At 35.9% G+C, this 15,930-nt stretch overlaps 1 protein-coding gene across 1 annotated transcript in view; it reads right to left on the reverse strand.

Moving 5' to 3' along the window:
- Positions 1-533: 533 nt before the first annotated feature.
- Positions 534-15,930, reverse strand: part of LOC149848062 (DNA-directed RNA polymerase 1B, mitochondrial-like) — a 39,529-nt gene continuing 24,132 nt past the window's right edge. The window contains exons 10-19 of the mRNA XM_090017242.1: positions 11,088-11,138; positions 8,875-8,945; positions 6,452-6,536; positions 5,289-5,438; positions 5,037-5,111; positions 2,298-2,387; positions 1,975-2,022; positions 1,750-1,864; positions 1,572-1,675; positions 534-1,117 (exon numbers count right to left, since the gene is read on the reverse strand). Of these exons, the coding sequence (XP_089873368.1) occupies positions 1,007-1,117; positions 1,572-1,675; positions 1,750-1,864; positions 1,975-2,022; positions 2,298-2,387; positions 5,037-5,111; positions 5,289-5,438; positions 6,452-6,536; positions 8,875-8,945; positions 11,088-11,138 (900 nt within the window). The 3' untranslated portion in view covers positions 534-1,006. The remainder of the gene's footprint in view (positions 1,118-1,571; positions 1,676-1,749; positions 1,865-1,974; positions 2,023-2,297; positions 2,388-5,036; positions 5,112-5,288; positions 5,439-6,451; positions 6,537-8,874; positions 8,946-11,087; positions 11,139-15,930) is intronic.

The raw sequence follows: 15,930 nt of genomic DNA on the forward strand, positions 1-15,930 counted from the left end.
TGTTATAGCATGTCAAGTTCAAAAGAAAGAAATTGTTGGCCAACGTTTGAAATTAACTGTGGTTGATTCTATGGGTATGAGAGAGAGAGAGAGAGAGAGACTTTTGAAAATGACATTGAATTGCTAATATTTCCTCCTTTCTTGCTTAATGATTTTAAGAAATTAATAGAAGGCAGAATTTCTTTTTTTCTTTGGTGATAGATATTTCCATCACCAAACTATGAAATTTTGAATGATAGTTTAGCCAGATACGCAACTCCCTGTAAGAAAACAAAGTTTAAAGGACTTTTTCCTGCAAATCCAGGGTCTTTTGCTGCAACTTATGGTAGATGATTCAGATCACCTCTCTCTCTCTCTCTCTCTCTCTCTCTCTCTCTCTCTCTCTCTCTCTCTCTCAGACATACATAACCCTGCCGATGTGCATTACTCGCAGGAATGCTGAAAATCAAGCCACTGATTGCATTAAGGAAAATCAACAATAGCGAATATGCTAGTACTCGGTGAACATAACATTACAACTGAAACTCGGTCAGTACTACACAACATTACGTCTTTATTGCACTGTCCATTCCAAACAGTAGCTATGGTAGGTAATATGTTCTCTATTTGACATACAATTTGTTTTTTCCTCCAAAATGAAAAATGGGCACTAGATGGAAGGTGAAGACACCAAGCACAAAAAGGTTTGTGCGGCAACCCATATTGAGATACAATGCCAGAGGCATACCTCTTTGGTCAATGACATACGAGCAGATGTACAATTGCAGTCACGGACGTCTTTTACCTTCTTGAAGAGGTGTCTCTAGGTGCTATTTACATTCATCTTCAGCATGCCCAGCAGTGGCAGAGACTATGCAAGGCTCATCTCTCCATTGGTGAGGCCTTAGAGAAAAGAATGAAATTTTGCCATCTTATACTGTGACGGCAGAAATAGAATTGGACCAATCATACAGAGCCAGGTACCCACCCCTCGCCACCCTTGAGAAAGAATTGGTGTGGATATAAATTAGTTGAAAAAATAAGTTGACTGCAAAACCTCCTTCAGATCAAAATCGCCACGATCCGGAAGAGGAGGAAAACTAAACTTTGGAAATGATTTCTGGAAGCCCTCCAGGAGCTGCATCAGCATGAGTATGGTTCAGCAACACAGCATGATAAACAAGAAGAATCTTCCGAGCGAACACTTGCTATTTGAAAAGACAGGAATCCACATTTTCTAAGCTGATCACAAAATTTTGGGTTGTAGAAAAATGACTACATGATGCAGTAGCAGAAAATGACTACATAATGCAGTTTATTCTACAAATGAATCAACAATTCATTTCTAAAACTTTGGCTGATGACAATCGACTCACAGAACACATTTAATCTATTTGATATATTTAAACTCAAAACTTGGCCTTCTGGTCTTTTTTGCTCCATTCTCTAAAAGGTTTGTTGACATGATGGAAGCTAACTCACCCACACTCGGCCATTTTCAAATGGAATTTTGGCTCATTTTTTGCCTTATTGCCCTTCACAACTTTTAACAAATCATATATGGAAGTTGGTTCTGAAAAGTTTGTGCTTACATTTTCCAGTATCGGCTGCTCATAGAGTTCCACAAATTTCTCCCTCAGTATTCTGTTAATTTCATCCACATCGCAGGCATGTGTCCAGTATGAATCATGAACTCCTGAAGCAAAGTCACAAAACTAAGAGTCCAACTCAAACAGCCCAAACGTCAATAGATGAAAGAAGAAAATGCACCTGCAAATTTTAATCCTGCCTTTTTGCAGGCAACAGCTGTCATCATCATGTGAGATCCATCGAGGGAATGTACAAAATTTGGGGGGAAAGCAGTCCTCTGTCTCTTAATCATGACCTGAGTAGTAGAATTATGTAGTCAATATCACAAACAAAGATGAGAGTGACATCAATATTATTTAAAGAACTCCATTTAGACACTCAGGTAAAGAAGAATCTAGTGATGACCTTATCTGTTTCTCTTTTTAACGCCAAAACTTGAAGAGAAGTTTTTACCTGCAACACCAATTCATCATCAATTTATGAAATGGAGAAAGCACACTATATGCATGATGTGAAATAGAAAGTGAACAGTTCTCGCAAGTGCCAAAGAGAGCAACATTTTAGCAGAAAAAGAGCTTTTAAACCTCACATCCTTCACACAACTTTTATTCCATTCAGCCAGACCTTCTCGTTCTTTCAGAAACTGGTTAAGAATGCAAGGTACAAACCTTCTTGCAGAAACTGTTCACCGACTTTTTGTACATGGGTGAGAGAGAGAGAGAGCTTACAAGACACCTTCCTTTCTTCTTGTAAGGTTGCACAACCGGAAGCCCAAGGGGAGTAGTCCACCTCACAGGCTCATTTTCTGAAGAAATCACCTGCCAAGCATAATAAAATAGCCACCATTTGATGAAGATTCCACAACCACTTCAAACATAGGATCTTGGCTACTACAAAGCAACCTGACTTCCAAACTGTTAACATGGTGCTAGCTTGGAATAAAGGGGACTCAAGGATCTCAAATGAGGAGAATAAATCAAGGTTTTCCACATCCATATTGTAAATGACATTCAGGGTAGCAATAGAAATCCCAAATGCTAATCTTTGAGAAGGACCCAATAATTGTCGAACATACGAGTGAGAGAGAGATGTAATTTCTGCTCAAACTACCAATTATCCCACACTCCTTATTCAACTATAAGATATGCAGTGCCCTAGTTGAAACCTGGTCAGGATGAACCCCATGACAACTAGTCAAGCCTGCTTTGTTCAGCTAGTTTCAAGAAAACTAGGTGAAGGACTAGCTAATCTAGTCTCCACCCAGCATACCAACTCTAGCCTAGTCTTGTCCAATCTCTACCTAGGCATATTATGATCATTCCATGCTTCTTGATACGTCTGGTTATGAATATTCCCGTATATTATGCAATTAATAGCCAATTATATGATGTTACTGGTTTTCCTTTCACCAACTTTATTATACAGTTTTCATCATTTTTCTCCATAGCCATCAAGATCAGACCTAGCCTGCTTCCATATGGAGAGACCCTAGTCACCTAGCTCATGACTGCCATTTTACAACATAGCCACATCTCATGAGCAGACTCAGTCATCTGCTTGTATCAGCCAATGGATGTTCAGCAAGCTAGAAGCAAGAATAGAAATAGGTGAAGGTTAGAGTATAGTTTGATAAGAATTCAAAATTTCTTTTTATCTAGCCCTCACCAGAGGCTTGAATAGCTATTGAATCCAAGCAAACAAGCAGGACTGGTTCATGCATTACTCCTCAACATCATTATTCTTCTTAGCATACCCTTAATGATCACAGTATTCTTCCATTTGTATTTTTTATGTTTGTAGATCAATAAATGCATACAACCTAGTTAGCCATCAAGACAGTTATGTGAACCAGCTATTATCCACTAAAATTTGGGTACACAAAAAGCATGCTGCAAGTCCCATTCTAAATGACTTTCATATTTCCAAAAAAAAACATTTTTTATTCCTTCCAACTTTCATAATATTTCAATAGTTGGAAATCAATTGAAGGTATCGAATACAGAGAGAAACTTCAGCAACATCATGATCAAATGAAACATGCACTGCCTACACAATTACTTTCTGAGCTCCTAGTAAGGTAAGGCTCCTTTCAGAGAAGCTTTACTTTTTTCAAATCTTTGTATCAATCTTCCTATGAATTCACGAGAAAAAAAAACATAAAAGAATTTAAGAAATCCAAAAAGGTTTCCACACAGAAGATCCCCAATCTGATGATAAGGAAAACTAAAGCATCATAAATCTGCAAAACGGGGCACACAATTACAAGCTTGCAATACATCTATCTACTTTAGTTTTTTTATAGAGAAATAAATGTGTGGTTAAGCCTTTCCTAAGTCATGGTTAGGAGTGGGAAACCGGCCCGGCGGCCCAATGGGCCAAGCTGACCCATCATAGGCCTGGGTTTGTGCCATGATTTTAGGCCTGGGCCCATTAGGTACTGGGCCGAAACCCGGCCCGGCCCGCGGGCAACCGAGCCCGCTCCGATGGGCCCGAGTTATTTATTAAATTTTTGAATAATATAAAAATTTTATAAATTAACTATTACATTTAATTCATTTTTTGTTAATTTAAGAATGGGTAACTATTACTAGTTGTTAATTTTATGTTTTTCTATTTGATTCATTTTTTTTGGTAATTTAAGAATTAATGTATTAATTTTATTAAAAAATAACCTACAAATGGGTTTGGACCGGTCCAGGCCGGACCCGACCCGCTTCACATTGGTCCATTGGGCTAATGGGCCCGGGCCACAAGCTTCTCTTCAAACCCGAGCCTGTTAAGAACCGGTCCGAAACCCGGCCCGATGCCCACCCCTAGTCATGGTGAAGCCCAAAAATTCCCACCTCAAAATAAACTACGGATAAATGCCTAAGATATTCATTCTACAAGTTATCTGGCTCCTGTGAGATAATCTAGAAACCAAAGGCAACATAAATACAACCCTCTAAATTGTGCCTTTTCGCTCTAAACTTAAAAACATTCATGATGTTGCCAATATATGACTAGAATTACCCAAAAACTGAAACACTAACGTACAATGACCATAAATTGATGAATAGCAGTATGAGTTCATATGGCAGCTACGTTACCGTGACATGGCACCTTGGGTGCCATACCCGTGTTGACACGTCTCGACATGGGTACTGGTACCTGGAGTCCTGGACACGGCATTTGCCGTGTCCTATATTATATTTATATTGTGTATTATATTTTCAATATATAATATATATTTTCAGTATATCTTAGATATATAATATATATTTGTCAGTATATGTTTAGTTGTGTCCCCGTACCCACATTTTTTGGAATTGCTGTGTCGTACCCTCTGTACCCATACCCATACCCGCACCCAGGTGACATAGGATGGCAGATGAATGTAGAAGTTCAAAGAATTCGGGTATAATATGTTAATTAAAAATCATGAACTTTTCAAGGAATTACCATATTAACAGACAACAAGCACAAACCTTTGCACAATCCCCCAGCCAGCTCATAATGGCACGTGCAGCTTGAAACATCTCCTCCAAGGCAGTCAAGGTTGTCTATTCAATACAAAAATTTGTTCATCATTCCACATTGTTTCCTTGCCTTACGAACATTGCAGATGAAAGACAAATTTAACAGTATAACTTGACAATAATTTGTTTCTGTTTTTTTTTTCTTTTTGTGAAGCAAACTTATAAATGTTAAGTCAATAGAAATTTAATTTATGCCCTTACTTTAGCTGCATAGCAAGCTGCACCAAACACTTGATCATCTGGAATGGCATCCCGCTCCTTTAGCCTCCTTTTTATCTGGTCTCGAGCACCAATATAGGTTACTCCATAGACTGATGTCATAACTGTCTGCTTAACTAATTTACGGTCCACCTACATAGCAAAAAGGTACATCAAATACTTCCACTATGTTGCACATATTCAAGAATAAAAAGGAGAAATGAACCTTTTAAAACGGAAAACATTTCTCAAGTCACACTTGATTATTGATTACATTTCCCTTCCACACTGATAATAGAAATAAGTATTAATAATAACTAACAGGACATTTCCTTCTTATTCAATTTACCAAAAAGATTAAAACAGACACAATAGCATATATTGTTTGTCTTTCACATTCTTTTATAATGGCAATTTATATAGATGGACGTGAGAGAATAGATGAAAGAATTAATTAACATAGAATCGGTCTGTAAGACAGTGAACCAATTCAGAGTTGTTGCTCCTGGAACTGTCCATAGTTTGTTTAAGGCTCGGTTTCAGAGGTGATAGTTGAGAGGATTTGGCAGAAACCAATTGGAGGGAAATGGATTTGGAAAGAACTGATGGGAAATTGACCTTGTTTGGAAACCTTATAATTCTTCCAAGGAATCAGGCTACCAATTCTCTTTGTTCCTCTATCTTGTTTGAAGACAACTTCTTGTTTACATGCTTGGTTGTATCTAGCAACAAAATTGAAATAAATCCAATTACAATTCAAACACTAGCCACGGTTATGCTGATTGCCCATCTTCATTTGTGAAACAAAAAATGAACAGGGCATATTTTACATGTCATGAGAAAGGAAAATAGTAGAACTTCCAGCTGTTATCTTCTAGCGATCAAAAGTTCCCAAAATCCATCAGATTCTTCTTGGTTAAAGAATTGATAATTATCTCCTTCCCAAGAAGGAAACCAAAGTGGGAAAAAGAGACCAGTTGGTTGATGTGAAATACCTTCTTGTTTCGACTATTTTAACAATTTTTCTTTCTCAAACACTATGTTGAATTAGAAAGCTTCATCTCCAGAAACCGTCTACGGCTCCTCTTGATTTTTTTCTAACAGCCACTTCCCAAACAGAGCCTAGAATACTAAATAGTAGCACAGTGTGTAGAATAGAAACCAACCTGATCAATCAGAAGCCTTGCACGTGCAGCACTTGGGTTATTTGTAGGATCTTTTTGGGAATCCCTTCTCATGATGTCAAAAACTCTACCATAAAAATAACAGCTTATTATTAGATACTAAGCTTAGTAAGAGATTTACAATAAAAAGGAATTTTGCTGGTCAATATTTTGAGATGATAAGCATCATGATTCATGAATGATTAAATGGGGAAATTATCAACAAAAACATTCCTCAGCTATCCTGACCTAAGTATAAATTAGGATCACCGCACTTTAAATCATACAGCTTATATGGCATGCAAAAGGAGAGAATATTACATGGTGCATTGCCTCACAAGAACCATAGATTACTGCTCCTTTAACCACATTAATTACTCTGGATTAATCCAATTTTCATTTAGGCAAGTCTTAAAAAAAATGGAAAAAATAAAAGAGTTGGCTAAATACTGTGCTCAATCTATGAACTATTTCCAGAATACACTCTTCAAATTTCACACGAGTGCTGACTTTAACCCAAATTCACTAGTACCAGTGATAGTATGGAAGCATTACATTTAAAAAAACAATAGAGAAAAAATGAAAATATCACAACATTATCACTATATTTTCTGAGAAATTTAGTTATGAATTTTTAGTGCTATTTACACTGTTTCTAGAGCAGAAATCAGAAGCAGGAAGCAATATGGGAATTGGAATACGCAAGAAATTATTTCAAATTTTTAGAGGATTCAGGAAGCGAGAAAGGAGCAACACTATGGAAAATTGTTTACGATGCAACAGGTGAAATAATGTGAACATAAAAATCAGGTCTCTAAAGAAAAACCCTCATTGAGATATTGTCAAGACTGAATTTCTGACTAATTTAACCATGCATCGGCATTGCTAAGATGCAATTTTGACATGAAATATTGATCTAGAATTAAGAAGATATATTTTCTTAGAACTGCCACATAAAAAAAGGTGTATTTTCTTGGTACCAAAGAATGACTGGTTCCACAAATATAACAAGAATTTGGCTTTTATATTTTGAGGAAATATCACCAGATTGATATATATGTGTCATGAGAAACTGGAATAAAACTCCCATTCTTTTTAGTGTTCAGAATCAATATTTAACTGCTCTGATGCTCAAAAGAAAATGCTTAAAGGCACTGTTATTTCCAATATTTCAGTTTTTTATCTTTTTTAAATTTGGCAGGTGTATCTTTGTTCATTTTCTTCTTCACTTTTGAATCTTCCTATTTTATATACTCCAATTTGACATTATTCTTTTCTTTCTTTTTCCTACAAGGGGGTTATGGATGCACACTATCTAGATAAATGGGATATGCTGGGAATTTTCTACTGCAACACATAATGCAAGTTCCCACTTATCCCATTTATCTGTGTATAAGGGTTCACCCAGACAATATGATACAGTTGACTAGGAAATCTGAGTATGACAGATATTCAATTGATCATGAGACAGGAGTCCAGTGGAAACCAAATATTAGAAAAAGAGTGTTACGCGTCTATTATCTCAAGCACAGGCAAAAGTTATCTGCTTCACAAAAATCTGACTGTCAAACCCTGAAAAAATTATGAATGACCAACCACTATAAAGATGAGCTAACCCATATCATCATGTAATCAGGAATCCAGACAATGTTTGTCAAGGAAAAGAGAGAGAGAGATGCTTAAGAGGCAAAATTGGTTTTTAAAACCCTTAATATGAGAACCATATCATTCTTCACATCCCCAAAATGCAAAAGCACCAGTGAAAGAATCATATTGACAATTGTAATCTTCAGACGAGAACAGTTCATTTGGACAGGCTCCAGCCATATGTGTAAGAAGGAATCTAAAAGCATGTAGTGTTTACAGTTGTAGAGACAAATCTGGGAATTATAAGCAGTAGTCTTTCATGTGAAATAACAACTAAATCATGAGTTGGGCTCAATATTTAAATATACGCAAACTAGAAACTGTGTGCAACCATTTATACAAGAATAATGAAGGAGAAATTTACCAGCACATAAGTGAATTAGGCTTAATGAACAGAACCCCATTTGCGTAAACATAGTCAAAACAAATAATGGATAAAAGTGAACCACAAGGGTAGCCTATCTATAAATAAATAAAAAGAACCAATTTGGTTATAGGACGACATGAAAGCTGTCTTTGAACTCCACAAAATACTTTCATGAACATGATCTTGGACCAGCTCTGAGGAGCCCATTTGCCATCAAGTTAGCAGAAATTAAACAGCAGATGTAGGTGCCCATTCTAGTTACACACTGCAGAATTTGAATGGGAAGTTCCAAGGAACTCATTTTTCATTGGAATTCATTTTCACCAAAACCAGACATAGGCTAATTAGAAAAAATCAAACGAAATAAAAAAAAGAACAGAACAAAGATCACAAAAATATATATTTTGCACACCTTTCAGCAATTCCGGAGTAAACATCCGCCGGCTTCTCCCCAGCAACCAGGTTCACTGCAGCTGCTCCCAGCTGAATATAACAATTATGTGGTATGCAATATATCAGATACAGTCTCACAAAACAAAAGTTTAAGCACCACAATAATATTACAACTTTAATTAACAAAAAAATTATTTACTTTTCAAACTAACTAGTAGATGAATCCTAAAGAAGTATGTGCACACACACACACACACACACACACACACACACACACACACACACACATATAGAGAGAGAGAGAGAGTTCATAAATAACAAAAAGAACATCTCAATTCTCATGTCAATGTATTGCAAGGACAAAAGGCAAAACTAAAACTCTGAACATGTTGAATCTAAAATAAGGACAGTCATAGAGCAACTGTTAAGGTTAAATGTATCATTTTGTATAATATATGTATATACATACGTGTATATGTATATTGATTATTTGTATATATACATACTTATGTACATAGTATAGCATATACGTATATGTTCACATGTATACGTATATATATATTTCTATATACGTAGAATATGTATATATATATATTTATTATAATATATATATAGAGATATACATATATATTGGGGACTAAGTCAAACTTGTTTGACTAGCTCCCAACGGCTAGAATTCTAGCCATTGGGAGGCTTCTCCTTGTGGGCGCAGATCAGGTCATGCTGAACATGAGCGTTTTTTCTCATGCTGACATCATGGCCGTCTGTTTGCATTTTGGATGAATGCCTCGTGGTTTTGTTGACTTTTGAGCTTTTTAAAATGCAAATCGGATGGCCACGATGTCAGCATGAGCAAAAACGCTCATGTTCAGTATGACCTGATCCGCTTCCTCTCCTTGTTGGCTATTGAGAGGACTTCCTTTACTTCTTTCTCTCATTCTCCTCTATAAATAAAGGGTGTGTGAATGTGTAAGGTTGAGAGAGTGATGGGTAGTATTAGGATTGTGCATTATTTTTCTTTGAGTGTATTGCAGTAAGGCTTGAATGTAATTTTATTTTGTATTTCTTTTAATGTCCATTATGAATGAAATTATTTATTTACATTTTGATACGTATCTTATTACTTAAGTTTGTTGTTTAAATGTATAATGTTTTGAGTCTTGGAGATCATCATGGAGTGCATTGAAATCTGCACCATTTTGTGACAGCAACAAGCAACTCAGATTTTACTAAGGGCAAGAACATTGTGGAGCGGAAATAGTGCAATATTAGTACCATGACGGACACCAACCTTGAGTGGCATAATTATAGCATTCAGACACTAGAGGGTGGTGGCATATATATATATATATATATATATATATATAGGATAGCATTTGCTACCCTTGAGGGTAAGGAACCCTCTAGCTTGAACTCATTGGTGGAGTTTGCTTTGTCCAAATGACATCATGAATGTGTTCAGCATGGTCAAAATAGTAATAATCAACTCTTGGATCATAGTTTTTGGACATAAAAATATGTTTTTTTAGGTTTCAAAATTTAGTACATTGTAGGCCGTTGATTTTTCAACCCTCATAAAATCTGACATATATGTCAAAAAAACATGATCCCAAGTCAGTTTCTACTAAACTTAATATGTACATCACACCTGGAGGGTCAGGGACTCAGATGTGCAAAAAAATGAAAATATTATATTTGTTCACTAGGGGGTTCCTTACCCACGAGGGTAGCAAACATTACCCCATATGTATATATATATATATATATATATATATATATATATATATATATATATATACTAGGGGAAGGCCACCCTTGGATGGCATCACTATAATATTCAAACTGTACAGGGTAGTGGCATTACTTTAAGTACTAGGAACCACCATCTTTGAGTTGCACAATTGCAAAAGGAATACCGTAGTTGTCTAATTTGAAGGTTAAACTGAAGCATTCCACAATAAACATATCTACACCTACTATTTAGTGCATGGAAAACATGTGGAATTAATTTCCTTGAGCAAGGAAGTAACTAGTTTTTGTTTATCCAACAGGTGGAGATATCAAACAAGTTGCAAAACATGAATGCAATGTGCCTCTAATTACACAAGCAATGAAATTGAAGAACAAAAATTGAACACATTCCACCAGATACATGAGAGACCTTGAAAAAAAATACATCAATGACCTCAGAAAGGTGCATTTCAATGGTTCTATAAGATAATTATGCATTACCTTGTCTCTTCCCAGGGCTGCATAGTGTTGCAAGCCATTACAAGAGCCATCCTGAATAAATCCACGGCAAGACAAAAATCTCAGAAAAGACAATCAGATGAAAGACAAATTAACTTTTTGACAGGATGTAAAAGGTTGGGAATGCATACAGATATGCTTTGCCTACAATTAGGTGTGCTTCCCAGAAAAGTATGATATCACATATTACCAATGCATATATATTCATCAATTCAAGATTATCAACAAAATGGACATATTTTGGTTCATCAGTTTGGGAAAGATCCATATGAACAATAACAATAACATAGAATTCATGCACCCATGGCTCTTTCCCTCAGAAAACTAAAGGCACCTTTTTGTTTCCAAAAAGTAAACAATCACATAAAAGTAAGAATGTAGTTGGTCAGATCAGAACCAAAGCCAGATCCTACAGAAAGGATAAATGGACAGTCTACATCAGATAAGGTTAGCTTGTAAGGACCGGTAAATCCAAGTCCTATTCAGACCTTAACTAATTTGTGTATGGCCAATGCACACCTGCAAGTGGAGACTTGCATATAAAAAAAGTCAGTTGGTCAGGTTTGAGTTTCCTTTCTAGATATGGAAACCAAATTCAAATAACAAAACATATCCATGAAGAAGTAACAGCATGAGCAATATTATTAGATCCTGATCAACTAGGACAGACTCAAGCCCAGACCATCTATGCTCCTATTTGAAGATTTGTGCACTAATTTCTAGTCTCACCTTTTGAACAGTAAATTCATGATACATAGCAGTATCATGATGGAGAGTTATCGGGTTTCAAACCCATGGAGTTATTTCCCAGCTTGCTTAATCGGAGAAAAAAATTTATCACGTTGGTTTTCCTTCATAATCATTTAACCAAAAGTTAATCATAGTTTCTATTTCCAATTATCATTCTAGGAATAGCCAAGAATTAAAATCATTAGACCACATTTTACTTGAATTGAAAATCTCGATTGGATAATATAAGCTCTAGTTAAGGATAGAATGACCCAATAACTTTGCAAGTATAGACAGATTTGTATTAGATTACCTCACCATGATTTAGTAATTTTATACCAGCTTACAATTGCTTATTTATGCATTAAATGTTAAAAAGTGTATATACATATAGGGGGTGGCAAAATCTGACATGACCCGCCAACCCGACCCACCAACCCGCTTCTTAGCCGGGTTCGGGTTTGGCTTAAACGGGTTCGTGTCGTAAACGGGTCGACCCGCCTAACCCATTTATTAAACGGGTCGGGTTCGTGTTAGGGGTATGCCAACCTGCCAACCCGGCTGACCCGTTTAATAAACGGGTTAGGCGGGTGGGTCAACCTGTTTACACGAACCCGCAACCCGTTTACACGAACCCGTCAACCCGCAACCCGTCAACCCACAACCCGTCAACCCGCAACCCGTGTTATCGTGTTATCAGGTTATCGGGTTGACCCGTTTAATAAACGGGTCGCCATGTCGTGTAATCGTGTCCGGTCGATCCGACCCGTTTATTAAATGGGTTAACCGTGTCGGGTCGGGTTACCCGTTTAATAAATGGGTCATGTTCGTGTTTGCCACATCCGACCCGTTTAATAAACGGGTCGGGTTCGTGTTGAGGTGTTCTGACCCGCCAACCCGCTGACCCGACACGATTGCCACCCCTATATACATAAATGTATAGGTATATATAATTATAATAATACATATATTTATATATTACTTATATAGTTATATATTATTTATATTTTTCCTTTTCTTTATTTATTTTTCTATCTTTTTAGGATGTCTAGTTCTTTGTTAACTAGACTCAAACTAGTCAACATGAAACTCAAACTAGTCAACATTTTCATGTTGACTAGTTTGAAGAGTCGTTAGAGCTAGTCCAACGGCTACAAATAGATCCGTCGGACTAGCTCCAACGACTCCTTTAGAGACTCTTATAAGGCATTTCTCTCCCTCTCTCTTAAGTGTATAAATAGGGGTAACTCCCCTCTCATTGTAAGAATGCTTTTTAAGCATTTTATGTGAATGAAATAAATTTACTATTTTTCTTCTTGAGTTCTCTCATTTGTGGCATTTTGTGGGTTATCATTAAGGTGTCTTTAATAGACACTTGTTAGCATTTGTGCTTTTGTGAAGATCTTCATTTTATTACATGGTATCAGAGCTTGGAAGCTTCTAGAGCTTGGAAGCTTCTAGATCTTGGAAAGTTGCAGCCTTGTTTTTCATGCCATTTTAGCAAGAAGTTGATTTGTCTCCTTATTCGTGATTCAAGTATTCTTGTTCTTACATAGTTCAAAAAAGAAGTGGTTCAAAAGATCGTTGACTACTCAAAGATCGTAGAATCGTGATTGTGTTCTTGCTCTTTCTCCTTTCCCTCATATTTTCCTCTTCTTTCTTTTTCTCTCTCATCTCTTTTCTCTCTCCCTCACCCTTGTAAGAATGGATGACAATGATAAAGTCACTGTCATGCCTGTAAAACTAAATGATATTAATTATGTGATGTGGGCTTCAATTATGAAGCACCACATTTGGGGGAAGGGATCGTGGGGATTAGTAGATAGTTACGATTCGGAACCAAAACTGATTCTCACAAAAATTGAAAATGAGAAAGAGGTACCTCCCCCCGAAAGGAGAAAAAACCAAGGTATTAGCTACATATGAGAAAAAATGAAAAGACAAATTAATAGTGTTGATATCAAGAAATGCTCTAGTCTTACAAAGTTTGAGCATGCCAATAAGGCTAAGGAATACCTTAGAAATATGTATTCCCTTAAAGATATTATACATGTGTGCAATTTACAAGACAATGTGCGAACTATGACCCAAAGGGACAAAAGTATTAGAGAATACTATAATGAATTGTCCGAACTTTGGGAAGAGTTGACTCCTTTTGAGCCAAAGTGACATTGTCCCGAAGATATCGAGCTTCGCCAAAAACAACTCAATATAGAACATTTTTATCAATTTGTAAATGGTTTAAGGCCGAAATTTGAAACAACAAAATTGACCCTTCTACATAGAGGAAAAGTTCCCTCTATTGTTGACACTATTGAGGAATTAACTATGGAGGAGAATAGGATAAAAAAGCATACTCCAAAGAATGAAGAAGATTTCATTCTAGTCGTATCTAAACCGAAAAATAATATGTGCACTTATAGACCGCATCATTTCGGTAGACAAGGCAATGATTATGACAAAAAGAGAGTGATTTGTCACCATTGTCATGAACCGAAACATTATATGTCTCAATGCCCAAATTAAAAAAAAGAGATGAAAAGAAAGTTGCATCAGTCGAAGCAAAAGGCCAAGGCAATCAAGATACACATGTATATATAGCGCAATTAATGGAAATTCTTCAACCTCTTCTCAAAGAAGCATCTTCCTCAGTTGAAGCCTTAACCGGAACAGTCGTTTCATCATTTCCGATCTCGGTAACTCTCCTTGGCTTCTTGACTAGTGCTTCTTTTCATATGACCCCAACTAGTAATAGTTTGTCTGAATGTCATAACAACTCAAGTATGTCAAATGTTTTCACAACCAATGGTACATCTCTTGAAATAAAAAGAATAAAAAAAATCAAAAATTCTCAAAACTCAAAAAAATATCTTTATCCCAAAAGTTAGATATATTCCCAAAATAAATTTAAATATTTTGTTTGTCTCTCAAATATCTGATTATGGGTATAACAGCTCCTCTCTTCTCATGGTTGTTGGCTACAGGATCGTCAGTCAGGGAAGTTGATTGGGGAAGGTCATAGAGAAGGAGAACTCTACTATATGGATTCTTTAGAATTACCAAAGAATATTTTTTGTTATAGTATTCAAAAATTGGACTTGGATCTATGGTACAAAAGACTTGCATATATTCAAAATCCAATATTTTCCAAATTTATAAAAAAATTGTAATTCTGAAAATTTTGCTTGTAAAGATTATATTTTTGGTAAAATGAAGAGATTACCATTTCATGCTAGAACTTAACTTTTGTTTCATCTAAGCCACTTGAATTAATACATTCGAATGTTTGAGGTCCAACACCAATTGTATCAAAAGGTGGATACACATATTATGTAATTTTTATTGATGACTTCTCTAAGCATACTTGGATCTATTTTCTTAAACATAAATTGAAAGTCTTTTTGCATTTTTAAACATTTCACAAAATGGTTAAACATAAATTTCAAAATGATATTTTCATCTTTCGCACCAACTCAAGGGGAGATTTTTGTTAAAAGAATTTAAGGATTATCTCAATTTACATGACATCACACATCAAAGATCTTGCCCTACCACACCACAACAAAATGATTTGGCTGAGCGAAAACACAAACACATTATGGAAAATATTATGACCTTATTGATAGCAAACCAAATACCAAAAGAATTTTGGGATAAAGCAGCCCTAACTGCTAACTAACTCATTAACTGAATGTCAGCTTCTTTGAAAAATACAACCCGAATTGAAAAACTTGTTAAATTAACTCCTGATTACTCTAGATTAAGAGTTTTTTTTATGCAAATATTTTGTCTTGACAAACAAGAATGATAAACTTTCTCCCTGTGTCATTCCTTGTGCTTTCCTATGTTATACAGATAACCAAAAAAGGCTATAGGTGTTTTGATATTAAAAATGAAAAATTACATGTGTCAAGAAATGGATCCTTCTTGGAGAAGGAAAGTTTTTTATTTTGAAAAGGCCAAGGAAGTAACTGAGTATTCCTTTCTCATAAAATTGACTTCAAAGTTTGATAGTTGTGATTATGAATGTGACCTTGATGATGGTCAAGATATTATAGATATCGAACATAATATAATTAATGAAGAGCAAACCCAT

The sequence above is a fragment of the Nuphar pumila genome, chromosome 1 (genome assembly GCF_984573655.1).
Source record: "Nuphar pumila chromosome 1, dmNupPumi1.hap1.1, whole genome shotgun sequence".
In the NCBI taxonomy this organism is placed as follows: Eukaryota; Viridiplantae; Streptophyta; class Magnoliopsida; order Nymphaeales; family Nymphaeaceae; genus Nuphar; species Nuphar pumila.